The 26,691-nt window shown below is 40.2% G+C and overlaps 2 protein-coding genes across 4 annotated transcripts in view; both read left to right on the top strand.

Moving 5' to 3' along the window:
* The window catches only part of CDH1 (cadherin 1), a 71,465-nt gene extending 65,450 nt beyond the window's left edge, over positions 1-6,015 (top strand). For both annotated transcript variants that reach the window (XM_043437591.1, XM_043437592.1), the window contains 5 exons: positions 75-299; positions 622-852; positions 1,559-1,689; positions 2,390-2,533; positions 4,120-6,015. In XM_043437591.1, coding sequence (XP_043293526.1) covers positions 75-299; positions 622-852; positions 1,559-1,689; positions 2,390-2,533; positions 4,120-4,329 — 941 coding nt within the window. In that variant the 3' untranslated portion in view covers positions 4,330-6,015. The remainder of the gene's footprint in view (positions 1-74; positions 300-621; positions 853-1,558; positions 1,690-2,389; positions 2,534-4,119) is intronic.
* A 2,205-nt stretch (positions 6,016-8,220) lies between these two features.
* Positions 8,221-26,691, top strand: part of TANGO6 (transport and golgi organization 6 homolog) — a 174,380-nt gene continuing 155,909 nt past the window's right edge. The window contains exons 1-4 of one of the 2 annotated variants that reach the window (XM_043437929.1): positions 8,221-8,329; positions 21,132-21,775; positions 23,926-24,042; positions 26,178-26,319. In XM_043437929.1, the coding sequence (XP_043293864.1) occupies positions 8,233-8,329; positions 21,132-21,775; positions 23,926-24,042; positions 26,178-26,319 (1,000 nt within the window). In that variant the 5' untranslated portion in view covers positions 8,221-8,232. The remainder of the gene's footprint in view (positions 8,330-21,131; positions 21,776-23,925; positions 24,043-26,177; positions 26,320-26,691) is intronic. The other variant, XM_043437930.1, reaches the window with a different exon arrangement.

Genomic DNA, 26,691 nt, shown 5'->3' with positions numbered 1-26,691 from the left:
ATTTGGATTTGGTCTGATGGGAGGCAGTAGGGATTCATTGGTGATCCTGATCTCTGACATTTCCTCTGTACTAGGTTCTCCGCCGGCCACTGGGACAGGCACCCTGCTCCTGTTCCTCGATGATGTGAATGACAATGGCCCCGTACCAGAACCCCGGGTCATGGACTTCTGCCAGAGGAATCCCGAGCCTCACATCATCAACATCATTGATCCCGATCTCCCCCCGAACACCTCCCCCTTCACAGCAGAACTGACACACGGGGCGAGTGTCAACTGGACCATTGAGTACAATGACCAAGGTGGGCACTGGAGTCTTTCTTATTTTGCAAACTTTTCTCTGACTCTCTGCTTCCCTTCTCCCCCACCCTTCTGAATTTCCCTTCTCAGTATACACTTGTCACCCCTTTTAAGGCGTGTTTCCTGGTCCCTTTTACATTTGTGACATTGAACCAAAGGTCCTTTTGTGTTTCTCCCACCTGAGTCTGTGACATGCTGCCCATTAAGCTGCAGCTCAAATAGTTGTCATCTTCACTCGGTTTTGGAATGTCTCTAGTTCCTTAATCATTTTAGTCTGGAATGAACTTTTTCTCTCAGTCCCCTCATTTTTGTTGCTTCCTCCAGAACGTGAATCTCTGATTTTGAAGCCAAAGAAAACCTTAGAGGTGGGTGACCACAAAATTAATCTCAAGCTCATAGACAACCAGAACAAAGACCAGGTGACCACACTTGACGTGCACGTGTGTGACTGTGATGGGATCGTCAGCAACTGCAGGAAGGCCACAGCTTATGCCGAAGCAGGATTGCAAGTTCCCGCCATCCTGGGAATCCTTGGAGGCATCCTTGCTTTTCTGAGTAAGTACTGCTGGCGAGTGCTCCAGCCTTTTACTTCTACAATGTTAACTGTATATAGCCCAAGAGCAGATGAAAACTTCGAAAATTAATTAATATATTTTAAAGCTTAAGATAAAGAGCATGCCAAGTAATTTTTTTGCTGTCATTTATTTTTAATTTTTAAATTTTTTGATTTTTTTTTTTTATTGTGTGCTATGTGATTTTATAGTCTGTGCCCCACCCGCATAACTGAATAAGAATAATATGTATCCATCACCTTGAGGCTGACACAGCCCTGGTCACAAACCATCAATGGCTCTAACTCACTCAGAATCAAAGCCATAGTCCCTCCAGAGGTCTGCACGAGGTCCCTCTGCTGACCACCCACCCCCCAACTTCTTTCTCCCCCCATGACCCTGCTACAACCACGCTGACCTGGCCTTTCCTTAATCACACCAATTTGCTCCTGCTGCAAGGCCTTTACTTGGACCATTTCTGCTCCTGGAGTACTTTGCCCCAGATTTCAAGAAATGACCGATGGGTTTAAGGTCCAGTTAAAGACCACACTTGAGGTCACATGTAATTGTCTACTGTGTTGTGCTGCATATATTAGCCCCAGGGCTGTGAAGACATGTAAGTTGCCTAACAGCCGTCTATCTGGTCTGTGCCAGCTGCTGCTTACAGCCTTGCTGATTTGTGGCTCTCATCTCTCTCTTCCCTACTCCAGTCCTTATTCTGCTGCTTCTGCTACTTGTTCGGAGGAGAAGGGTGGTCAAAGAGCCCTTACTGCCCCCAGAAGATGATACCCGGGACAATGTGTATTACTATGATGAAGAAGGAGGTGGAGAAGAAGACCAGGTGGGTGTTGAAAACCATGGGAAAAAGCTTAATGGCAATCTCTTTATTTGGAAGAAGCAATGATTAGGAGAAGGCAGACATGTAAAATAGTTCTGTGTCACTTTGTGTATTTTTTTTAAAAGACCTTACCCAAGAAAATAGATGTGGTCATTAACCATCATCATTAATAAACATTGTTAACATTTATGTTCTTGCACTCAGATAAGTTCCATGTAATTCCTGCCTTCTTTGTCCCGGCAAAGTACACGTAAAGCCTTTGCCTCTGTCACATGTTTTAATGTTCCGTTGGTCAAAGCAAGTCAAAGGATAAAGCCCCACAAGAAATGAATTTCTGTTCTTTTCACAGAGGATATGGTGGGAAAGGAGTGAATATTTGTTGAATAACAATCTAATAATCATACCCTTTGAAAAGTTCTTAAAACAATCTCCATCTCTTCCCACAAGTGTTCTTCACAAGGCTTTTATGCTATATTTCCTTCCAGTGCTGTTTTGGAGACTCATAGGTTGAGAACTACCATTTCAGGAAAAAAAAAAAACAAAACTAACTGCCATTTCAGATTACATTAGTACATGGTTGTAGACATCATACAGCTGATAGTTAGGCCTCATCCAGTACTGTAATATGTAAACCATATATGACCCTGTGTTTATGACTGTTTCTATTTTACTCTTTACCCTGTTTTTACCTTTTTCTCTAAAGGACTTTGACTTGAGCCAGTTACATAGGGGCCTGGATGCTCGGCCTGAAGTGACTCGCAATGACGTGGCACCAACCCTCATGAGTGTGCCCCAGTACCGACCCCGCCCTGCCAATCCTGATGAAATTGGAAACTTTATTGATGAAGTAAGTAAGCACAGTCGAAAGTCAAGGCACAGCAAGCTCATCTGTAAACTTGGAGAGGAGCAATTGCGTCAAAAGTGAAAAGTCTTTAGGTTCTTTCCTTCACTGTGTTTTCATCTTGCATGATCCGTGAGCTACCTCCCTTCTTCCCACCTTTTTTTTTTTTAATTTGTGCCTCATCTAAATTTCAGAACTAATAGCACTTTGAATTAGTCTTTGGGAATTTGCAAAACTCATGCTGAAAAACTGAGAATTGTTTGAAAGGATTTAATAGAATTAGGAAGGAAAGAGACTCAAAGTAGATTCAGTTTGGTTTCACTAATGGGTCTCTTTCCCTGCATTGCACTGGGATGTAATATTAAATTTCTGTATACGACAGAAATGCGTTCAGCTATAAATACCAGAAGCTTAAATAAATATGATACCATGTGCAAATAGAAGACTGAGGTGAAGTAGTCTAGGATGGAGCACCAGCCTTTTCTATCTTTCTGCTGCATGATCTAAGCATGTAGATCCTTGTTCTCATGCTTGTTGCCTCATGACCACAAGATGGCTGCCACGCTTCCAGGCCTTGGGTCTGTTTTCCATTCAAGAAGTAGGAAGGGCAGAGCAGAGGACCAAAATCTTTCTAGCAAACTGTTAGGCAAGAAAGAAATTCATCCTACAGGTTATTGGTCAGGACTTCTAAGTTAATTAGCTTCAGGTAAGATGAGGAAGAAATGGTGGGATTAAGCAAAGAACCAGGGAAAATAATAAATAATAAAAAAAATAATAAAATAATAAAAAGAACCAGTGGGATCTGTTCCTTAAACTATGTTACCTGATTACTTGCTCGGTCACTGGAATGATTTTCAGGACTGGTCTGACGGTCCACTGGCCTTAAATGAGTCTTCATGGCTTTTAGCTTTCTAGGGAAGTTGTCATCACCAGGGACTCTGAAAGCACAGCTATGTTGGACATGACCAAGCCTGATCCATTCTAGCAATGGGTCTTAGAAAAACTGAAAACAGGAAGGGCCAGTTTAAACCATCCCTTTAGAGACAGCTGGATCGGGTCTTTTCCTCCATTTATGTTTATTTGTGCTTGTACCTGTTTGTTAATTACAAAAATAAAATGTTTGCTATTTTAAAAATATAAATTATAAATATAAATTATGAAAATGTATATAAAGAAAAGAATGCAAATCCTATGAACAGAGAATCTCATGGACAGGAGCCCAGTGGGTCTCAAAGAGTCGGACACGACTGAAGCGACTTAGCACGCACACAAGACTGTTCTGGTGTGACTGTTTTTAGTCTCTGTCCATTTGGATTGGCTGGTGCTCATCTCCCCTGCCTACATATAATTTGCCACTTGAAACATTCTGCTACATACTTTCTCCTTTCATTAGAAATACGTAATGACCATCTTCTGTTCCCGTTGGTATTAAGTTTACTTTGTTGGCCTTCATTGCCCTGGCGTTCTGCAGGATGGCTGCACTGTTATGTGTTGTGTACATTTTGCTTTATTCATCAAGAGAAGGTATTTTGCTTAAGATGACAGGTGTGCAATTCCTCTCAATAAAAGATCCTATTGTCTTCCTTCTTTAGAACCTGAAGGCAGCTGATACTGACCCCACTGCCCCACCCTATGACTCCCTGCTGGTGTTTGATTATGAAGGAAGTGGTTCTGAAGCTGCTAGTCTGAGCTCCCTGAACTCCTCAGAGTCAGACCAGGACCAGGACTATGACTACCTGAACGAATGGGGCAATCGCTTCAAGAAGCTGGCGGACATGTATGGAGGTGGCGAGGATGACTAAGGGACTCAAGACTGACGGGAAGAGAGATGGGTCCCTACACTCGTGTGATGGAAAATGCGGGAATCATACTCCTGGTTGTTTGCCAGCTCCCTTCACTTGGGATACATTTCTGGAGAAGAGACTGATCAGTGATAGCATAGTCCTGATTTCCACTTTATAGATCTAATCTGTGTACTAGAATGATTTATACTTATTCCTTGAATCTTTTTCCTTTCATCGCTCTTGACATGGTGATGATGTCCAAAAGACCCCTAAATTTTAATACTTCAAAAGAATGGTTTCAGCCTCAGAAGATTCTGCTAGGAACTTGCAGATTTCCTTAAGGGCTTTGTCTCATTTTTAAAAGGAAGGGGAGGGGTCAATTTCCCTATTATGTGTATATATATATATATATATAAATTGTGTGTTTTTGTTCCTCCCATCACTGCACTGATGTCCTGTGTTCTGAGATCCACTCTTACTCCTTCTGAATTCTATTACATTTCTCTGGTGCAGACATTATTGGGCCCTTTTAGGGAAAGAGGATTATGTCTTAGGCTGGCCATGTACTGAGTGGGTATTGTGTACTCTTAAGACCTTAACGGCTTAAACGGTTTTTCATTTTTATCTTCTGAGTACGTAACTTGTAATGGGCATCTATTCAGTTAACTTGTTCTGAGTAAGGATGTTGGTCATGTGAATATCATTACAAGGTACTTTGGTTCTAAATAGGGAGGCTGGGCCAGAAAAGGCAGTGAGTTTCAGGTGCCACTGAACCTTTTTTTTTTTTTTTTGACCGCCCTGCAGGACATGGGGAATCTTAGTTCCCTGACTAGGGATCAGACCTGCATCCCTTAACAGGGGAATTGAGGATTCTTAACCACTGGACCACCAGGGAAGTCCCACTACTAGACTTCTAATGTTTATTTCTCTCTAAAACAAAAGAGTGATATATTCCAGGACTTGGAATTGTGCCTAAAGTCTGTAGCCAAAGACAGAAGCTGGCAAGAGGGCACAGCAGAGGGCAAAAGTGAAAAATGGGCTTGGAGATGGCAGGGGCGACTGTCATTGAGCCAACTGAGGCTGAGGACAGTTGAGGTGGCTCTACCTCCACCCCCTGGAAATTCTGAACTAGAGGAATCTCAACATGTGTTTCTTGCCAGGATCCTTGCACCCAAAGCACAGAATCCCCAAGCCTGCTTTTTTTGATATTTATAGAAAATTCTAGCTGGTCTGGACACATTTGCCCCAAATTCCAGCTATGAAACTTGAGAATATTTTTCAAATCCAATTTGTTTTTCCTTTGCAGAGGAAGAAAACACTCGCTGAAAGGGTGTTAGCAAAGGAAGGTGAGGGTAGGGAGTACATTAATTTGGATCTTCCTTTAGTTGAAATGCATCTTTTAAGAAACTTTTGACAACCATAGACAAGAATTTTATCTAAATTACTTCCCTACCTATCAACTGTTTTTAGAAGAAAAGGAACATCTCTCAACCACTTCTTAGAACTGTCTTAATTTTTCAGCAATTTAAACTCTAATGTAGTTCTACGTAGAGAATGTCACTATAGTTTTGAGTGTATATGTGTGTGGGTGCAGATAATTTTGTATTTTCTTTGGGAGTGGAAAAGGAAAGCAATTCAAGCTGCAAAAATTATTCTTAAATATTTGTTTTTTTATAAATTTTATTAAAGAATTTTGTTACACCATTGTCAAACTTCTTTTATTTGATCGCACAATTCCAGGTTAGACAAATGGTAGGTAAGCTCATTCGAAACATGGAGAGAGAAGCTTCATATTAAAATGTCTGCTTCTGAACTTTGTGTCATTCTGTTGGGACTGAATAGGGGGAAGGGGAAACTGTTTCTAAGGCCAATTTAGTGGAAGGATATCCATCCATGTGGCATGTGATGTGGCATGTGGTGAAACCAATAAAATCTCTTTGTCAGGGGAAGCTATTGTGGGTTGCATACAGGGGTAGAAAGAAGCAAGGCTGGGGCTTCCCTGGTGCTCCAGTGGCTAACACTCTGTGCTGCCAATGCAGGAGGCTTGAGTTTGACCCCTGGTCAGGAAACTAGATCCCACATGCTGCAACTAAAGATCCCACCTGCCACAAATAAGACCTGGTGCAGCCAAATAAATAAATATTTTTTGAAAAATGTGTTTTCCAATTTAAAGATGTTTTAGTAGGTTTTATTTAAGGAAGGGATGACGAAGGTCAGGTGCAATTCATTAAGCATCCCCTCTGTGGCAGACGTTGCTAAATACTTGAGAACGGTATCACTTAGACTCCCCAAGTAGCCCCGTGAAGTGATCCTGTTACCTCAGAGAGTAGGTGATGGCTGATGGCATAGGGCTGGAGTCCAGAGAAATGGGAGTGACTAGGAAGGGGCCTGGCTCACTGAGGAGAGAGTTAAATGAACCATTTCTTCCCCCAGTGGCATGGTCTTGCATATGGAGCACATCCCATTTCCCAAGGCTTTCAGCAGCTAAGTACTAAAGAGGAGTCATCAACCCAAGGGATCTCAGAGAGAAGCAGGACACCTCTTGGGAGCAGTCTCACAGAGTGGGTGTTGGAGCTGGTTGTAACAATGGTAGGCGAGGTTACTGATTTTTAACTAAAGGAGAGGCAGGCATGCTAGTCTTGCCCTCAGAAACATTGTCCTGGACTTGTAGCATGCCTTTCAGACAACACGAATTTTGAATGTCCCACCAAGATTCCTGTAAGTGAAAAGCTGTTACTGATGATATATATCCAACCCATTCTGTTTTACATATTAACACAATTTTGATGTGGCACAATTTTAACAAACACTGAATTTTCCAGGAATGTCTGTGAATAGAGCAAAGATAGAACTTTTATTGGGAGCTGTACTTAGTCCATTTAAGAAATCATATCATCAAGAACAATATTTGCAGCTATTTGCAATTGGTGTGTGTTTAGTAGTTATTTTTAAATATCACTAGTGAAGAAATTCAACACTTGAATATTATTTTACATACCAAACTTCATTATAAGAAGGTGCAGCATCTGATTACTTCACTACTTCAGTGTTTTCGGTGACGAAATGTTTTCATACTGAATAAAATTCATATTATTTTATAAATACTTCTCATCCTTTATACAGAAGTAAATCACGTTTTGTTTCTCAAATCGTGCACGTTGACAGCTTGTGTTCGCTATTTTTACTTCCCCTACATGAAATTAAAAGGTGCTTACTCCTTGGAAGGAAAGTTATGACCAACCTAGATAACATATTAAAAAGCAGAGACATTACTTTGCCAACAAAGGTCCGTCTGGTCAAGGCTATGGTTTTTCCAGTGGTCATGTATGGATGTGAGAGTTGGACTGTGAAGAAAGCTGAGCGCCGAAAAATTGATGCTTTTGAACTGTGGTGTTGGAGAAGACTCTTGAGAGTCCCTTGAACTGCAAGGAGATCCAACCAGTCCACCCTGGGGGAGATCAGTCCTGGGTGTTCATTGGAAGGACTGATGCTGAAGCGGAAACTCCAATACTTTGGCCACCTCATGCGAAGAGTTGACTCATTGGAAAAGACCCTGATGCTGGGAGGGATTGGGGGCAGGAGGAAAAGGGGGCGACAGAGGATGAGATGGCTGGATGGCATCACCGACTCGATGAACATGAGTTTGAGTAAACTCTGGGAGTTGGTGATGGACAGGGAGGCCTGGCTTGCTGCGATTCATGGGGTCGCAGAGAGTCGGACATGACTGAGCGACTGAACTGAACTGAACTGAACTGAACCCCGGGGAAATACAGGTGGCGAGAGAATGACATTTTTTCCCAAAGGGGGCGTTCCCAGACAAGCCGATCCCGCCCCTAGTGCGTCCGCCACACGCCACCCGGCAGCGGCGCCGGTCCGCTGAGGCGCATGCGCAGGTCGCCAGTGGCGCTTTGCTCTTCAGTCATGGCGGCGATCAGTCAGGTCGCTTGCAGCAGGGTTCTGGAAAAGTGTGGTCTGGAGCAGATTTTGGAGGCGTTGAAGCTGCTGCTGAGCCCGGGAGGTGAGAGGACGAAATTCGGCGCCGGGCTGCACCTGGGGCCTTTGGGCAGGGTCTGTCCAGCGTCATTTTTACCCTTGAGGAAACCGAGGTTCAAGGAGGGATGGGAACCATTGAATATTGAAACTAGCCTAAGTATCTCGAGCGGTTCCCTTGGGCCAGGCACTGTGTTAAGCACCGTGGGTACGTGTTTTCATCCGTCCTCACTGCAGCTCTGCGAGGACTGCAACCACAGCCTCAGAGAATCTCCCAGAGCTGCCTCAGAGTCTCCCAGAGCTTCCTCAGAGAGGTGCCAGCTTCTTGAGAGCCAGGGTCTGATGTGGACACTGGACATTGGTACAGAGTGCCAAGGAGTCCAGAGAAAGGAAGCAGTGACGTTTGAACTGCGTTTTGGGGAGAGGATTTAGAGATTTACAGTATGTGGTAGGGATTTACAGTCACTCTTAATCTTTCCCAGTTTAGAACCAGAAGGGACCTTGGGAGTGGTGTAGCCTGGTACTCTCCTTTTACTCCTGAGGACACCTCCGACTCATCAAAGAGAATAAATAGCCTGACCAAGATCAGATGGTCAGATTAGAGGCGGAACACGAACTTAGAACCAAAGTCTACCGAACCCTCTTGTCAGACCAAGGCAGATTATTCAGTATGGAGCTTCTGCTGTTCTGTGGAGCTTTGGGGAAGATACACAAGCAATAGGGTCCTACTTTAAATTAGAGAGTATAATTTGGAGGAAGGGGTTTGTAGGGTGAGGAAGGTAAGGTACATGAAGGTTATGTTCCCAGTCTCAGATTTTGAGATTCCCCCACCTCCACCCCAAACTGAGAAAAGTCAGGGAACAGTAAGTATATCATACTAGGGGCAAGTGAAAGCTAGTAGGGGGAATTCCCTGCCAGTCCAGTGGTTAGGACTCCCTGGTTTCACTGTGGAGGGCCTGAGTCAATCCTTGGTGGGGGCACTAAGATCCCACAAGCCGAGAAGTATGAGCAAAAAGGAGAAAAAAAAAAGTAATTGAGTGCCTGCTAAGTGTCAGCCCCTATAGTGTGCTATTTAAGTATGGATCTTTTTATCCTCACAACAATTCCATGATATAGATATTACTTGTATTCCATTTTACAGATGAAGGAACCAAGGCTCAGGTACATTGGAAATTGCCCAATGCCAGTCTCCTAAGTGGTAGAGTTAGGATTTGAATTTCAGATGCCTTCAACTGTAGTATGGAACTATATATACTACTTGCCACAGTGAAGAATTAAACAGCAAAATACATTTTTGACTTATTAGTGGAGAGGTTGCTTGTCTAGCAACTTCAGCGATCTAGAACATTACAGAGAACAGGGATTAAATAAGTTAAATAGTCTGGAAGTAGTCATCTGTTGCAAAGCACATACACTTCGTTTTTGGAAGACCCTCTCTAACTCTCAGTATGTGGTGGAGTTACTACATGTACTTCTTTAGCTTAAGAGAAATCAAGCATTGTTATCTGAAAAAGAATAATTTGGTAAAATAGGTAAAACCTGTTTATTTTCACAAATAGGTTATATTGTGTGAATCTTTCTGCTGTTTTCTTTTATCATATCAACTGCTGAAGGAATTACAAAAATACCTGTGCATAATAAGTATTCATATGTTCCCGATGGACAGAGGGTGTTGAGACAATATGAAAGTATTTGCTAAAAGTACCTCCAGCTAGTTCAACTTCTTTTTCTTTCAATTGACTACTTTTGAGGTAATATTTACTGAGAGTCAACTGTATGTAGTATTCTGTCCTCAGTAATTTTGGAGATAGAAATATTATTTAACAACTTGTGCTATCAAGTATCTTGTTGGGGGAGATGGTACTCCAAATACAGTGTGCTCAGTCGCTCAGTTGTATCCAATTCTTTGCATTCCTTTAGATTGTAGCCTGCCAGGCTCCTCTGTCGGTGGTATTTCCAAGGCAAGAATACTGGAGTGGGTTGCCATTTCCTCCTCTAGGAGATCTTCCCGACCCAGGGATCTAACCAGGGTCTCCTGTGTCTCCTGCAGTGCAGGAGACAATTTTTTACTGCTGAGCCCATGAGGAAGCCCCACTCCACATATAGACCAAAGATATTCAACATAGCAGATAATATTAATACTAGTGGTGAATGGAGGGTACAGGTAGCAGTTGGTTAGTTAGTGAAGGAGTTATCTGAGGATGGGGCTGTGGAAGGATATAAGAGGAAGGAGAATTCAGTCTAGATGAAAATTGAACAGACAGAAAGGAAGGAAGATACTGAGTCTTTCCCTTTTGAGCTATTAAAAGGTCTACAGCATTATTTTCTCTTCACCTGCCTTCCATTTCTGTTCTCAGTTGTGGGGCAAGTAAGAGTAATAGCTCCGCTTCCCTTATTAGGAGGTGTGTTAAGCAGAATTGGAAAGGGCTTTGTCAGTTTCAGTGAAGTTTTGCTTGAGGTCATCTCAGCAGTTGTTCAGTCACTAAGCTGTGTCTGACTGTGATGCCGTGAACTGCAGCATGCCAGGCTTCTCTGTCCTTCACTACCTGCTGGAATTTGCTCACACTCATGTCCATTGAGTTGGTAACGCCATCCAACTATCTCATCCTTTGTTCCCCACTTTTCACCATTGGTCTTTCCCAGCATTTCAGCAGTAGTTTTCCTAAAAAAATAACTTGCCAGACTAAATATATGTTCATTGAACTCAGTCATTAAAATTGAATTATGTGGTGCTTGGGGGGCTGTAAATTTTGGTGATTTGTATATAATGAAGCTGTATCATATATATACACACATATATATATATGTATATATATTTGGCTGCACCAGGTCTTAGTTGTGTCTTGCAGAATCTTTGATCTTTCTTGTGGCATGTGGGATCTAGTTCCCTGACCAGGGGTCAAACCTGGGCCCCCTGCATTGGGAGTGCAGCATCTTAGCCGCTGGACCACCAGCAAAGTCCCTTATTTTACAATTTGAATTTACTAGAAAGTACCACACAAATTATGAAGTCTGCTTTTAAATGTCACAAAGCATAGACTTTTAAATTGGTGGTGGGAAGAATAAATAACTTTGTTTATGAGGGCAGCATTTCCCAAAGCATGATTGGGATGGTTGTAGGCAGTATGTCAAGAAACATTTTGAGGCTGAAAAGCTTCAAATAGTGATCAAGAGCTTGGGTTCTGGAACTGGGTTGCCAGAGTTGAATATGCTCTCTGGCAAATGCCTTAACCTTAGTCTTCTTATCTGCAAATAAGGATATTAATATAATACTCTATACCTCACAGAGGAGAAGGCAATGGCAACCCACTCCAGTATTCTTGCCTGGAGAATCCCACAGACAGCAGAGCCTGGCAAGCTACAGTCCATGGGGTCGCAAAGAGTCTGACACGACTAGCGACTAATACACACATACATATCTCACAGAGTTGGTGCAAGGATTGAATTAAATACATAAAGCCCTTAGGATAGTATATTAACTATTACTAATTTAAGTTTAAAAAGATTTAACTTGAAGAAATAAATGAATAAAGCAAATAGCAATACAGCTGGTGCTCAAAATAAATGGCCAAAAAGTTATGGAAGCACTATATGACTCTAGTTTGAATAACACTGTTTTAAGGCTGCAGATCTCAAACTTTTTGGTTCAGTACTCCTACACTCTTAAAAAGTGGAGGACTTAAAAGAGCTTTTATGTGGGTTATGTGTATCAATATTTACTGTATTACAAATTAAGACTTTAAGAGAACCCTTTTAAATTTCTTTAAATACAACAGTAACAAACCTTACATGTTCACATAAAAAAATATATTTTACTGAAATAACAGTTGGAAGAGTAACACTGTTTTACTTTTGAATGGCATTGTTTTATTACACTTTTTTTTTTTTGCAAATCTTAAGTGTCTGACTTATTAGAAGAGAGCTGGGTTTTCATATTTGCTTCTGTGTTCAATCTATCATGACAGGTTTTTTTTATTGAAACAGATGGATATCTAGACTCATACATCTATGTATGTAAGTGAAAAGGGAGGAAATTTCCATCATCTTTTCAGATAACTGTGTATTCCTCTGTAAAACTCAACAAGGAGTAATTTCTTAAAAGTTGATTTTAATGTAGAATATGAACTCATGTTAATGAATTTTCATGCTTGGTACACTCAAGAAAGAATGAGAACATAAAAGGCACTGTCTTAGTATTAATATGAAAATAGTTTTGACCTTTCTGACTTCCTGAGAGAATCTTGGGAAGGCCCTCAAAACCTGAAACCTTGTACTACACTTTTGAGAACTGCTGCTCTCAGAGAAAACCATATTTATTTTCAAGTAACTTTTGTTCTTATCACCAGAAGAGGGCAGAGGAGACCACTTTATAAGGGGCTCTTAAGAAAAAGGGGCTAGTAGCTTTTGTTAATCACTTTCTTTGTGTGCCCTGTTTAAGTTCCAAGATCTTATAAAGTCACAGTAAGTTACTTAGAGATTGTTTATTGATCTTAGTCATTAGTGGCAACAAGCTGTGAAAGCACTCATTTCCTGTTTGGGTGTATATCACTCAAAGGCAACAGATATTCATGCCAGTGGGTCAGAACACTTGCCCTGAACAATCTTAGAGAAATACTGAAAAATCTTACTCTTCTGATTCTCACTATTTTAGTGATTCTCACTAAATTGAATAACATTTTAAAATGTTACTGTTCCTTTTTCTTTTCATAGAAGTAGCTAATATTCCTTATAGTAAAGCTTTAAAAAAAAAAGTTAGAGAAGCTTAAAGAAGAAAATTAAAATAACCTTAACCCCACAATCCAGAGATTACATTTTGGAGATATATGTATATGTATAATTTGTTTATAAAAGTGATATTATATACTACATACTGTTTTCTAACCTTAAAATATATTTTTAGTACAGAAACAATACATATTTACTGTGAAAAAAATTTTAATGTAGCAAATAAGAAAAATCACCCAAAGCCCTACCATCCAGAGATCATCACTGTTAACACTTTGAAGTATAGCTTTTGAGATCTTTTTCTGTGTATGTGCTGAGACACACACACACATAAGTTTTCATACAGTTAGGTTCATCCTGTTCTTTTATCGATCAGTTTTCAGAAAAATACATTAGTGTCTTAGTCTCCAAAGGTAGCCAACGGAGTGATATTTTTTGGTTTTGTTTTATTATGTAGTCGTGTTTTTGTATATGTATGTTTCAATTTATTGTAGTGATTATTCTTGATACTCTTAATTGTTCCATCTGTGGCCTGTGGGAGTCATTCAAATGAACTCTTGGACTCTTTGATGTGACCTAGTAGTCTTTGATTGCTTTTTTGCTTTAAGACATAAGGTATTCAGATTCATCTTATACATTTCTTGCTCTATGCTTGAAAGCAATTCTTTTTAAGAATAAGTGATATTTAGGGACCACAAGATGGACACTAGTAATATTTATTGCCACTGAGATGTCATTGCTTCCAGACTTTTTCATTGATTAGAGCCAGGAAATATTTGGATTTTCAGAAAACAAAAGCAAATTGAAAGTTCTTACTGATAGTCCTAATTAAAATGAAATGTTAGAGAGTTTAAATTTTTCCTAACATTTCATTAAGAAAAATTTTAAGCTTATAGAACAGTTGAAAGAATTTTACCATGAAAACTCATCTACCATGACCTAGACTATTTAACATGTGTTTGTCCACCTAGCCATTCTTCTTTACTATATTTTACATTTTTATCTTTGGATTTCTTTTCTCTTGCCTGTAGATATTGATTCCTAATAAAATTAATACAGTTATTTACTTATATATATATGCATGCAAATATATAGTCACATATTCATATATACTCACACATGCATATAATATTTTAAAATAACAAGTCCAACATTACTATCATCAACAATCCTACTGTTTCTAAGGGATTTTTTGTTTGTTTTTGTCCTCAGGATGTACAAAGCTCTGTATTTCAAGTCATTTGAAATAATTATGTGTGGTTATGCTGCTAATTTGGCTTAGAGAAAGAGCTGGAACATTTTTTCTGTAAAACGCAAGCAGTAAATATTTTGGGCTTTGTGATCCATACGGTCTCTATTACAGCTATTCACATCTGCCATCATAGCTCGAAAGCAGCCATGTGTAATATGTAAATAAATGAGCATGACTATGTTCTAGTAAAACTTTATTTGTGGAAATAGGTAAAGGGCCAGATTTGACCTGTAGCTTGTATTTTGGCAATCTTGGACATAAAGTATAGAATTTTTAGGTTCATTTTTTTTTAATCTTTTATCTTTAGGAATATTTTGAATTTTCTTTTTGATTTGTTTTTTTAAAACTATGAAAAACGTGTGTGTGCTCAGTCGTGTCTAGCTCTTTGTGACCCCATGGACTGTAGCCCACCAGGTTTCTCTGTCCATGGAATTTTACAGGCGAGAGTACTGGAGTGGGTTACTATTTCCTTCTCCAGGGGATCTTCCCAACCTAGGGATTGAACCTATGTCTCTTGCATCTCCTGCATTGGCAGGCGGATTCTTTACTAGTAGCACCACCTTTGAAGCCCATGAGAAACATACAGTGCTTTAAGAGGAAAACTCTAAAACTGGATACATTTATCCTTGTCTGTTCCCACTGATTTTTTTCCGTTTCTCTATAGACAGTTCATTGTAGTGAATTTTTAATTTGTTCTTCCACTACTTTTAAAATATAAAAATAATCTGTGTACCTTCCCATTCTAACACAAAAGTTAGCATACTATATACATTCTTCTATACCTTTTAAAATTCAATATGTGTTAGAGATAGCTGCATAGTGGTACATGGAAATCTTCCTCTTTCCCTTTTACAGCTGCATAGTATTCCATTATGTGAATATGCCACTGTTTATTCATCAGTTTTCTATGAATGGATATTTGGGGTTTTTTTTTCTTTTTTTTTTTTAGAAATGTTTAAACTCTTAAAATTAAAAAAATAATTTAAACCACTACAATATTGTAAAGTAAATTTGAGTTGTTTTAAACCTTTTGTTAATGTAAAAAAATACTTTTACCAGACTCAGTGGGTTTGGGGTCCTTAGTGAACACACCAAGTACTTTCTTAAAGTAGAAGCATTTATTACATGTGACAAGTAAGGAATCAGGGAGATAGTGTTACCAAGTTCAAGCTATTACTGTTCACTGCTCTACCATGACAGGACAGTAAATTGGGGGACAGGTGTCTGGGCAAGAAATAACAACTTTATTTGGAAAGCCAGCAGACTAAGAAGATGGTCGTACAAGAAAACCATCTTAACCTAGTTAGAATTCACGCTTCTTTTATACTAAAAGGGGATAGGGTGTGGCTTTTTGCAGACTGGGCGTAGTTGTCGATTTAGCCATAATGTTCCTATAGACCTCCAACCGAGAAAAATGTTCAATGGAGAAAAATGTTATTTTCTTTTCTGCACCTTTTTATCTCTGTATAAGTGGGAAAGCATTATACCTTTAAAGGTCAAACTAGGAGGTAGAGAAAAGGCTATGGTGTATATTTCAGACACGAGGGCACTAAGATTAGAGCTAAAGGAATAGATCCAATATGGAGTCAGGTTTGTTGTGTGTTAAATAGGCCTGAAAGCACTATCTCCCCTAACCATTGGACCAGGGTAGTTTTAAGCCTGGGAGGCATGCCTATTCATAAAAGGGCAGGCATGATCATCCATAAGCATTATAAAGAGGCAGCGGCTACTCTAGGTTGCCCCAAACTGAAAGCAAACAGGTGCTTGAGTGTTTGCTCCTACTACAGTGTCTTGTTGAATGTTTTGTAACCTTTTGGAGACACTGGTGTAATTTAAGCGTTAGCTTCTGCAAGACAAAGCGCACTTTGATTCAGCCCCATCCCTTTCCTGCTGCTGCCTGTCTAACAATACAGCCATGAGCAAGCTTTGTGTGTATGCCACTTAGCGTTTTTGCCTGTGCATCTATCTATAGGATAGATTCTTAAAAGAGGGATTGTTGGGCCAATGGTTAAATGCCTATATAATTTTGTTAGATATTGCCAAATTTCTCTTCTTCGGGAATGTACCATTTTAGTCTCTTACCAGCCATGTATGAAAGTGTGTGTTTCCCTGAAACACACCATGTGTTATAAAAACATTTGGATTTTAGCCACTTGATAGATGGGAAGTGATATTTCGGTATAGTTTTAATTTACTTTTCTCTTAGGAGCAAGGTTGATCATATGTTCATGTTTAAGAGCAATTTGCATTTCTTTTTCTGTAAACTGTTCATATCTTTTCCCCATGTAGTATTTCATGCTCTGTTCACTTTAGAATATTTTTAGTGAACATGTCATTGAATAATGTTCATCATAGTATAATGGTTTCAAATAATTCATCCATCATTCATTCATTCAATAAATAACTACTTATTTTGAACAGCTACTGTGTCAGACAGACCTTGTTCCAGGCAAGGAGAACATAGCAGTGAACAAAACAGAGCAATATCCTTGTCCTCAAGGAGTTTTTGTTCTCGTTGGTGGAGAGATGATAATAAGCAAAACAAATGTTGCATATAAAATATAGTATGTTAGATGCAGGTAGACTATAATTTACTCAAGGTGTATTTCTAATTTTACACTATTATAAATAATGTATTGTTGAACACCCTTTTAGTTATCATCAGTTGCATCTTTCTTAGAAGATGTATTAACTTTAGTTTTGAAGTCTATTGTTTGATTTCATTTATGTTTTCAGCATTTTATTATAGTTTTATAACCATAATCCACCTTTTTGCATTACATTTTTAATAGTCATCCTAGAATTACAATATACATCATAATTTTTCACAATCTGCTTAGAATTTATCTTGTACCACTTCACAGGACACATGAAAACCTTGTGTAAGGGTTCTTTTATAGCTTTCCACCACTTTTGGGTTTTATGTTATAGTTTTCATGTTTATTGTGTCTTTATAAGATATAAACCCCATAATACAGTTTTATAGATTTTACTTTAGACAGTTATATATATTTAAACAAAGAGGAAACAAATGAATCTTTTATATTTACCCACATATTTACTATTTCTGATGCTTTTTCCTTCCTTCCTGAAGATCCAAGTTTCCATCTGGTACTGTTTTCCTTCAGCTTGAAGAAGTTCCTTTAGCATTTGTTTGTATTCCAGATCTGCTGGCAGTTATCTTAGTTTTCATTGATCTGAAAATGTCTTCCTTTTCCTTTCATTTTTGAAGGTTACTTTTTATTGGATATAGAATTGAAACTTGATAGGTGGGTTTTTTCCCCCTCCTGTCATCACATCAGGGGGTGGTGGTTGTTTTTTGTTTTTTATTCTGTTACCACTTTAATGTTTTTCCATTATCTTTTAACAGTCATTGCTTGTGATGATAAGTTCATTCATAGCATTGGTCTCCTATGCTGACTTTTTTTCTGACTACTTTCAAGATCTTCTCTTTGTCTCTTTGTCTAATTTTTAATTTTTACTTATTTATTTTTAATTGGAGGATGATTGCTGTACAGTATTGTGTTGGTTTCTGCCCTATATCAGTGTGATCTTTATCTGATTTTAATGATTGACTATCATATGCCTAGATGTGATTTTCTTTCTACTTATCCTGATTGGGCATCACTGAGCTTACTGAATCTGTAAATGTTATGCTTTTTCACTAAATTTTGGAAAATTTTGATCATTATTTCTTCACATCTTTTTGTGCTCCATTTTCTTTCCTCTCCTTTTATTCTAGTTACTCTCTATTTTATTACAAATACATCATTTGATAGTGTTCACAGATATTAAGACTCTTTTTCTATAAAATCTTTTTTGTCTTGTTGTTCAGACTGGTAATTTCTAGGGGTATATCTTCAAGTTCACTTTTTTGGGGTGGTCATCTCAAAGCTGTTAAATCCATCCATTGATGTTTTAAAAATTTCAGATATTTTGTTTTTAAATTGTAGTATTTCCATTTGGGTTTTTAAGAAATGCTTGCTACTTTTTTGCTGAGAGTCTGCATTTTGTTCATTCATAATGAGTACTTTCCATCATATGTTTGAACACAGTTATAAGAGTTGCTTGAAAATCTTTGTCTGCTCAGTCTGACACCTGAGTCATCCTGGATCAGTCTCTATTTGAATGTCTTTCTCTTGAGGTGGATCACTTTCATGTTTCTTCATCAGGTCTAGGACTTTTGGATTGTATAACTGACATCATGAAGGATATGCTGTTGAAACTCTAGATTCTATTATAGTCCTCCAGAGAGGATTGATCTTTTTTGGTTTGGTTTGGTTTTTAATTAGGCTTTTTTTTTTGCGATGCCATGGGACATGTGGGATCGTAGTTCCCTGACTCGGGATCAAACCTGGGCACATGGCAGTGAAAGTGCTGCGTCCGAACCACTGGATCACCAGGGAGTTCCCTAAAGTAGGCAGTTCATTTGACTGATTTCATACTCTAAGCTCTGTCTCTTCTGCGATGGACAACAGCTCTTTTCAATTCTTTCCATTTTAGCTGAGGTATTTAAAGTTCTTCCCATAGATGCTTAGTTCAAAGATTAGCGACAGATTTAAGCACAGTTTTTATTAGATGGTTGGATGGCATCACCGACTTGATGGACATGAGTTTGAGCAAGCTCCGGGAGTTGGTGACAGACAGGGAAACCTGGCATGCTGCAGTCCATGGGGTTGCAAAGAGTCGGACACGACTGAGCGACTGAACTGAAGTGACTATGCAGAACTGGGAGCTCTTCCTCTGTGGTTCTATACTTTCTGAAATTTCTTAATTTCCACCTGCTGTAGTTGCCCTGAATTCTGTGCTTTGACTCTCAAGTCAGTAAGATGAATTTCTTCTAGTGTTTTTGGTATGCAAAGACCTAACCCCAGACTGAAGAGCAGGAAACTTATTCAGTGCTGTTTTTTTTCCTTTCGGGTGCCTTCTCTAGTTTTTGTTCACTTTCATCACCTTCAGGCACCTTCAGATATTTGCTTTTTACTCTTTGTTCAGAGTTGATAGTTATCTGTGAGAGGCTTGGTCTTATAGGAGTTCTAAGGAGATCTTTGTTATCACTCTTCATTCATTCTTTTACTCAGTCAACTAACAGATAACTTGTTTGGGGCTTAGTTTATGTAAACTCTGCAAAGCATTGACCAAATGAGAGAGATGTGGTACCCACCCTCATTAAGTTTAAGTTCTAATAGAGAAGAAAGAAAATACCAATAAATAATTACTGACTATGATAAGTACTATAGAGGAAAGAAATTGGGTGTTATCACAGAGTTGATAGTGTGGGGGATGGCTTTTAGAGTGGTCAAGGAAGGCCACCTCTGAGGAGATAATATTTGGATTGAGATTCCGGATACCTGTGTCTCAGCATTTCCGCTTTTAGGTATGCACATGTCAGGAATGTGTGTGTGCTTCCACCAAGAGACATCTATTTTATTTTTTATTTATTTTTAATTTTTGACCATACCTTGTGACATGTGGGAATCTTAGGTTGTTCCCCGACCAGGGATTGAACCTGTGCTCCAATATTGGAAGGCAGAGTCTTAACCACTACACTGCCAGGGAATTCTGAAGAGAAATCTATTTTAAATATTAAGAGGATCTGATGTGTGAAAAGTAAATTTTTGGGAGCGTGAAAGTAGGGAAGCCAGTCAGGAAGGTGCTGCTGTACTTCACGTTAAAGATGTTCATGGCTTTGACAAAGGTTGTAGTCGTGAGATGGAGAAAAGTGAATAAACTTGAGAGTGATTTAGTAAGCAGAACAGGAAAGACTTGGTGATGGGTTGTAGAAAAGAAAAAGGTGGAGATGTAACCAGTTAGTAACCAGGTTAGATTGTACTTGGGAGTGTAAGGTGCTTGGGAGAATCAGTAATTTGTTGAATTTGAAAAGCCTAAGAAATATCTAAGTGGAGATTTCATTCAGCAGTTGGAAATATGTCTCTGAAACTTAGAGGGTAGTCATGGGCCAGGCATGTAATAAAACTGTCGAGGAAGATAATCCAGAGTTCAGGACAAGCCCTGGAGCACTTTGATATCTGGTAGAGGAAAAGAACCAGTAGAGGAGACATTTCGAGATGGCCGTTGAGCTAGGAGGGAAAAACCAGGACAGGGTGCTTGCTGCCCTAGAACCTAAGAGAGGAGCGTTTCAAGGAGGGAGTCAGCAAGGATGTCAGCTGCTGAGAGTGTGCATGAGCTCCTTCACCAGCAGAGGGCAGTAAAGACCATATTGGGAGAGTTCAGGAAAAATTGAGACTAGATATTAGGGACCGTATGTGATTGAATTAACATCTTTGCATCCTGTGTCCATATTCTGTGATCTGCTTCACTGGTTGTAATTTTATGACGGAAGGGACTTTGTTTTCTTCAATGCCTTATCCCTGGGATCTAGAACAGTTTGAATGAGCCTTCTGTGGTAAATGTTTGCCTTTTCAGATTTCTGTTCTGGCTATAGTTTCAGCCCAGTAAGTTGATTAAGATCTGGCCTCTTGGTTCTGGGGCAGCAAGAACCCTGTCCCCTCAGAACGTGTGGGGAATGGAAACAAACTCCATGAAGTATTAGGTTGGCCAAAAAGTTCGTTCAGGTCTTTCCATAGAATGCTATCAGAAACCCAAATGAATTTTTTGTCTAACCCAATATAATGTGTTATGAACATAATTCTAACTACATGCAAAGTGCTGTGGTAAGATAGGAAATGTGGTCTTGAATTCTGTCTTGGTTGGGGAGGCACAGTTGGGGGCCTCTTTCTAGAAGTAACGACATCTGAGTCAGGTTTCAGAAGATGAACTGGAGTTGGCAAGGCATTCCTCATGGAGGCAAGCAGAATTTGTTTTCCATGTATGTAATTTGATTTTTCTTCAGAAGGATCAGGCTCAAATTCACTGCAGATCACGAAACATGACGTCCTGTTGGCTACTTTAAAATCTAACCTGTCTGCTTTGGAGGACAAGTTTCTGAAAGATCCTCACTGGAAGATATTGAAACTCCTACGGGATGAAATTGCTAATAAGGCAGAATGGCCGCAAGACTCTGTGGACGTCACCTGGCAGTTTACCTCCCAGACCTTACTGCTGCTGCTGTGCTTGAAGGAAACCATGCTCCGCCTGGCAGCTGATTTCAGTCCAGGTAAACCCAACCCGAAGACTCCAGAAGCTGCTCCTGCCCTCAGCCCGGACACGCTTAGCGTCTCCCAGCAAAAGACTGTCCAGTCAGTTTTGCAGTTTGTGGTGACCCTGGGTGTCTGCCCCTATCTCGTGCCTGGTGTTGGAGTCCCTCTGAGGTGCAGGACTGAGTTTGGGGCCGTCGTTCAGGACGTGGTGTGCCTCGGTGCTGCTCCCAGCGCCGCCCGGAGGCTGCACGCGAGCTGCGGCGCCCTCCTCAGCGTTGCTCAGCACGCGTCTCTGGGGAGCCTGGTTTTCTGCCGCCATTTTGGGGATATTGCAGCAGGTCTGTGCCAGCTGGGGTTCTGCCCAAGCAAGAGATCACCGCTGAGTCCTGAGGAAGAGGTAAGCCTCCATGGGGAGAGAGAGTGGGAGAATCTCTGTGTGTACTTGTGTGTGGTTGCTATAAGACATCATCTCAGTTCTTTGGAAGAGTGCTGATGGAAAGACCTAGAATTTTTGTTAAATGCCTAAGCATCTCTGGTGGATAGATGAATCTTTTTAGGGGGTTGGACCTTTCATTTATTAAGTATGAGTCCTTTCACTCCTGGAGAGTCCATTTCACCTGTTCCCTTCTTTCCATTTTTTGAAACAGTGGTTGCAAGCTTTTTCTTTGAATCTCTGTTTCTGTCCTCCTTTGTAAAATGTGTTTATTAATGCCTGCCTTGAGGAAAAAAACAATACCTACCTTGGAAGGTGGCTGTGAGGAATAAGGATAATGTGTGTAAGTTACCTGGCCCAATACCCAGCAGTGCTCACCAAAAAGTTATTACTACTAATATTAATATTAAACTGTTTATGCCTCCTTCATTAAGTTCTTGGGAAGATTAAGTGAGATGAAGTATGCAAGCACTGGGTACCCTGCACAATCCAGTCAGTGTTGGTTGTTACTATTAGGTGTTAAGCGTACAGGCAAATGTTTTGTTGACAGTCAGTAAGGATTTGAGAACCTAAACGATAAAGTGATGTGAAGGATAAAAAAGCATTAGACGTGGCCATTTTCTCAAACGGCTCACACAGTCACTGGGGAGACAAGACTCACAAGTGTAACATAACAGGGACCACTGCTTCCCCGTGAGAGCACTGCAGCCTTAGCACAGGAACCTAAACAGAGGACGCTGTGAAGGTGTGAATGTAACCAGGGTCTGCATCCAGATTTTATCATGTCCACTCACCTCATCTTTGTGTCAGCCTTTCTCTGTCACCCTCCAGCTTGTTCCTTCTCTGTTTGTTCTCCCTGTGCTAACAAAAGAAAATAAAACAGAAGACATTTAAAGGCCACGGTCCCCTGAGTAGTCACATGAAATCATGGTCTCCTCCAGTGCCCGTATGTTTTGCGGAGGAGAGCTCTGTGCTCTTTACAACAGGGTGTGCGTCTTGACAGCTCCATCAGTGCCTGCTGCCTGCACTTCCTTGAGATGAGGGGTCTGGAGCAGGTCTTATGACTATTGTTTGAGCTAAGCGGTACCCAGAGGACTCAGGCAGAAGAGAGAAAAGAAAAGGGAACCACAGAAAGGACCAAGTAATGGGGTGGAAGGAGAGAGGGAAACATGGTGGGTAGACGGTATGAAGCTGGACAGGTTCTGCAACAGCTCCTGCTCTGATCAGCATCTGCAGCACAATTTACTAAATCACAACGAGCAGGATTCTGAGTCTTGACTGTGAAGCTCCCAAAGGGGGTCAGTCTCTTGTGGCTTGGAGCAGGGACCCAATTAAACAGCACCCTCTTTGCTGCCCAAATTCTGAGTGAATGAAAAGACCGTTAACAGAGTAAGAGATGACAAGTCAGAATGTCACCTTTATTACTCATCAAGGCAGAGCTGGAAGGTCTATATAGACTGACCCATGGGTCTCCTAACAGTGCATTCCACAATGAGATGCACTTCTCACCCAGTTTTAAAGGATGGTAGAAAACTGCAGTTCCTTCTGCCCCAATGCAGAGGACATGCCCCTGAAAAATCTATGGCACAGAAGAGCAGAACAGACTGCGCTCACGCCCAGGAGACCGAAGAGGGGCAAGCTCCTCTGTGTGTGCCAGAACTCAGCAATCGGATGAGTGGATGCAATCTCCTGCCCAGAAGTGGGTGAGGGAATGGAGAGGGGGCCGGGGTGTTTCCTTATTATAGCTTCCTCTGAATGGAAGGAAACTAAAAGGCAAAAGAATTAAAATGAATAACCAACAAGGACCTACTATATAGCACATGGAACTCTTCTCAATGTTATATGGCAACTTGGATGGGAGGGGAGTTTGAGAGCGAATGGATGCGTGTATATAAATGGCTGAGTCCCTTTGCTATCCACCTCACATGATCATTGCGTAGTTAATCGACTATACCCCAATATAAAATAAAAAGTTAAAAAAAAAAAAAAAAAGAGGCAAAAGAAGTCAGCCTTCTGCTCTCCTCACAAACATCTTTGTTCACTGTTGCAGAGCATTACCTTCTATTGCTTGCCTGTTTTGTATCTCACAGAAGCCAAGGACATGTTTCTTTTAGGTGTTAACTGAAGAAGAGAGAGCCCTATCGAGGAAGGCCCTAAGAGACATCTTGGATCAAGTGTATCAGCCATTAGCAGTCCGAGAATTACTTATCCTCCAGGGAGGACCGCCCCAGGTATGCACGCCTGGGGCCTCTTGTGGGTGAAGCTTTAATGATAGAGTGTAGCGTACTGTCTTCTTCCCTGGTAGCTCAGCAGTAAAGAATTTGCCTGCAATGCAGGAGACCCAGGTTTGATCCCTGGGTGGGGAATATCCCCTGGAGAAGGAAATGGCAGTTCACTCCAGTATTCATGCCTGGGAAATCCCATGGACAGAGGAGCCTGGCTGGCTACAGTCCATGGGGTTGCAAAGAGTTGGACATAACTGAGTGACCAAACAACTGTCTTCTCCTGGAAATTAGTCTAGTAGAATCCTGTTTCGTCTTTTAGATTGTTAAATGGTATTTGCCAAACTAAGTTATACCAACCTCTGGAATAATTTTAAGGGATTTTTCTTTTAATGAAAAATGGACACTTTTGTGATAATTTTTTAGGGCTTGTGACAAAAATATATTTTATTCATTCTCAAACTGAGTATTTTTTTTTTTTTAACTAAAATTTGGCTGTTTGACAGTATTCTTCTGGCAGAAGTATTTGGACATCTTATTCTTTGAATGGAGTATTTGAAGTCAACGACTTAAAACTAGAGTTATTAATTCTTAGATTTTTTTTTTGAAAAACATAATAGTATATATTCTGCTCAGCATAATATAGTTTCTTTTTTCCTTAAAAGTAATTATTTATCCAAAATGATTCAATTTGGTGATGTAGCTGGAATTATCTATTTTCTTTTAGTACCTAAATTTTATTATGAGTTTAGGTTAGTAAACTATGAAGGTCCAAAGGATGGGACTTCCCTGGTGGTCCATGAGTTAAGACTCTGTGCTCTGAATGTAGAGGGTCTGGGTTTGATCCCTGGGCAGGGAACTAGATCTCATGTGCTGCAACTAAGGCCTGGTTCAGCCAAATAAATAAATTTGTTTTTTTTTTTAAAAAAGCATGAAGGGGGAAAAAAAAAAGCATGAAGGGTCAAAACAGTTAACTGTAGGACCAGCTGAAGCTGACTACAAAGACATCTCCTTGGTGAAGTCATTTTCATCTCACCCCTAGAATATTACTAGAGCCTCATATTGGGACCCTCTTGCTCATGCTCTGCTTCTCTGAGTGAGTCCACAGTTTGCCAGATGAAACAAAATACCTTATAAGGACATGGTGGAAAGCAGAGGCTCAGGAGTTAGGCACACTGGAATTCAACCCCAGTGTGCAATTGTTGGAATTAGTAAGACTTTCCATCCCTCACTTTCCTTACCCATAAAATGGGGGTGACAACAGTACCTTCCTCATAAAGTCCCTTTTGCGATTGGGGGGGGGGTTACTTAACACAGAGCATGGCACATCAACCCCCTCAAATTTCTCTAATTATTAATAATTAGAAACTAGTTGGGGTTAAATGTTTCCTTCACTTAAGTTTTATGCTCACACAGTTAAACACAATGAATGACCACACTAATTTGCACTCCAGCCCAAAATAAGGGACAGCAAGTCTGTTTTGTTCATGGTGGTGCCACAGAACTCTCAAAAAGGAGTTCTTAAGGAAATCTAACTCTTCTTAAAGCTGCTGTGTCAAAAGGAATCAGAGTAGCTGTGACCTCAGAGGCCAGGACAGGAGTGCCCGCTCACTGTTGTGGCCTCTCCTCTTAGTGGTGAGTCTCCTTTGGAAGCTGCATTTGATCGTAAGGCCTGCGTTCAGATTTGTTACATGGATCTTGTGTCCCCCAAATCTGTATTTTATTCACAAGCATATTTGTATATTTCTGGGTTTGAAATTTCACTGTGTTTTTACTTCCTTAAAATTAAAAGTGAGGCTGAAGAAGATTTTGTAAATGTTTACAAAGATTTTTTTTTTCTTTATAAAGATTTTTTTTTGCCATGATGGCTTTGCAGGATCTAAGTTCCCCAACCTGGGATTGAACCCAGGCCATGGCAGCAAAAGTCGAAGAAATCCTAGTTGAAAGAATCCTAACAACTGGGCCACCAGGGAACTCCCCCCTCTCCTTTTTTTTAAAAGAAAAAAATTTGCCCTTTTGAAGTCTGTATAGCATACTGTTAATTATCAGTGTGACTCAGTATATTTGTATATTTTTAATTTCTGAAAAAAAAAATCCTATCCACTGTGCTGACATTCATTCACACATTTCCCTTCTTTTTTCAGTCCTGCTCAGAAGGGAAGATGCAAGTTAGGTGCCGGGCCCCAGCTTGGCTCCGGCGTCTGTGTGGGCAGCTCCTCTCTGAAAGGTTGATGAGACCCAGCGGTGTTCAGGCAGTAGTCCGGGGCATTTTGGAAGGAGCAGGTGGTAAGAAATAGACGTTTGTTACTTCAGCATCCACTTTTCTTTGTTGGTCTCTAGCCTTTGACTGTAACACCTGATGGAGACTAGACTTTGTTCCTTTGTGGGGCATGAGGAAGTTAAACTTTAATGAACTCCTTTTCCAAAAAAACTCATTTTCTTGCTATTTTCCCCCAAAATAGTTGTGATACACTGCTCTTGTTGCATAATATTGTCAACTGTTTCAAATAAGTTATAATGTCAGAGGAAAACATTGTACAGAAAGTTTAAGTAAACCCTGTAGAAACCATGAAATTCTCTGTGGCAAAGGCCAGAGGTCCTAAGAATACTTCACCTCAGGACTTAAAATACAAAAGTGTTCTCCTCAAGCTGGAGATA

Source organism: Cervus canadensis, chromosome 18 (genome assembly GCF_019320065.1).
Source record: "Cervus canadensis isolate Bull #8, Minnesota chromosome 18, ASM1932006v1, whole genome shotgun sequence".
Classification (NCBI taxonomy): domain Eukaryota; kingdom Metazoa; phylum Chordata; class Mammalia; order Artiodactyla; family Cervidae; genus Cervus; species Cervus canadensis.
This window is presented reverse-complemented; position numbering and strand designations above follow the sequence as displayed.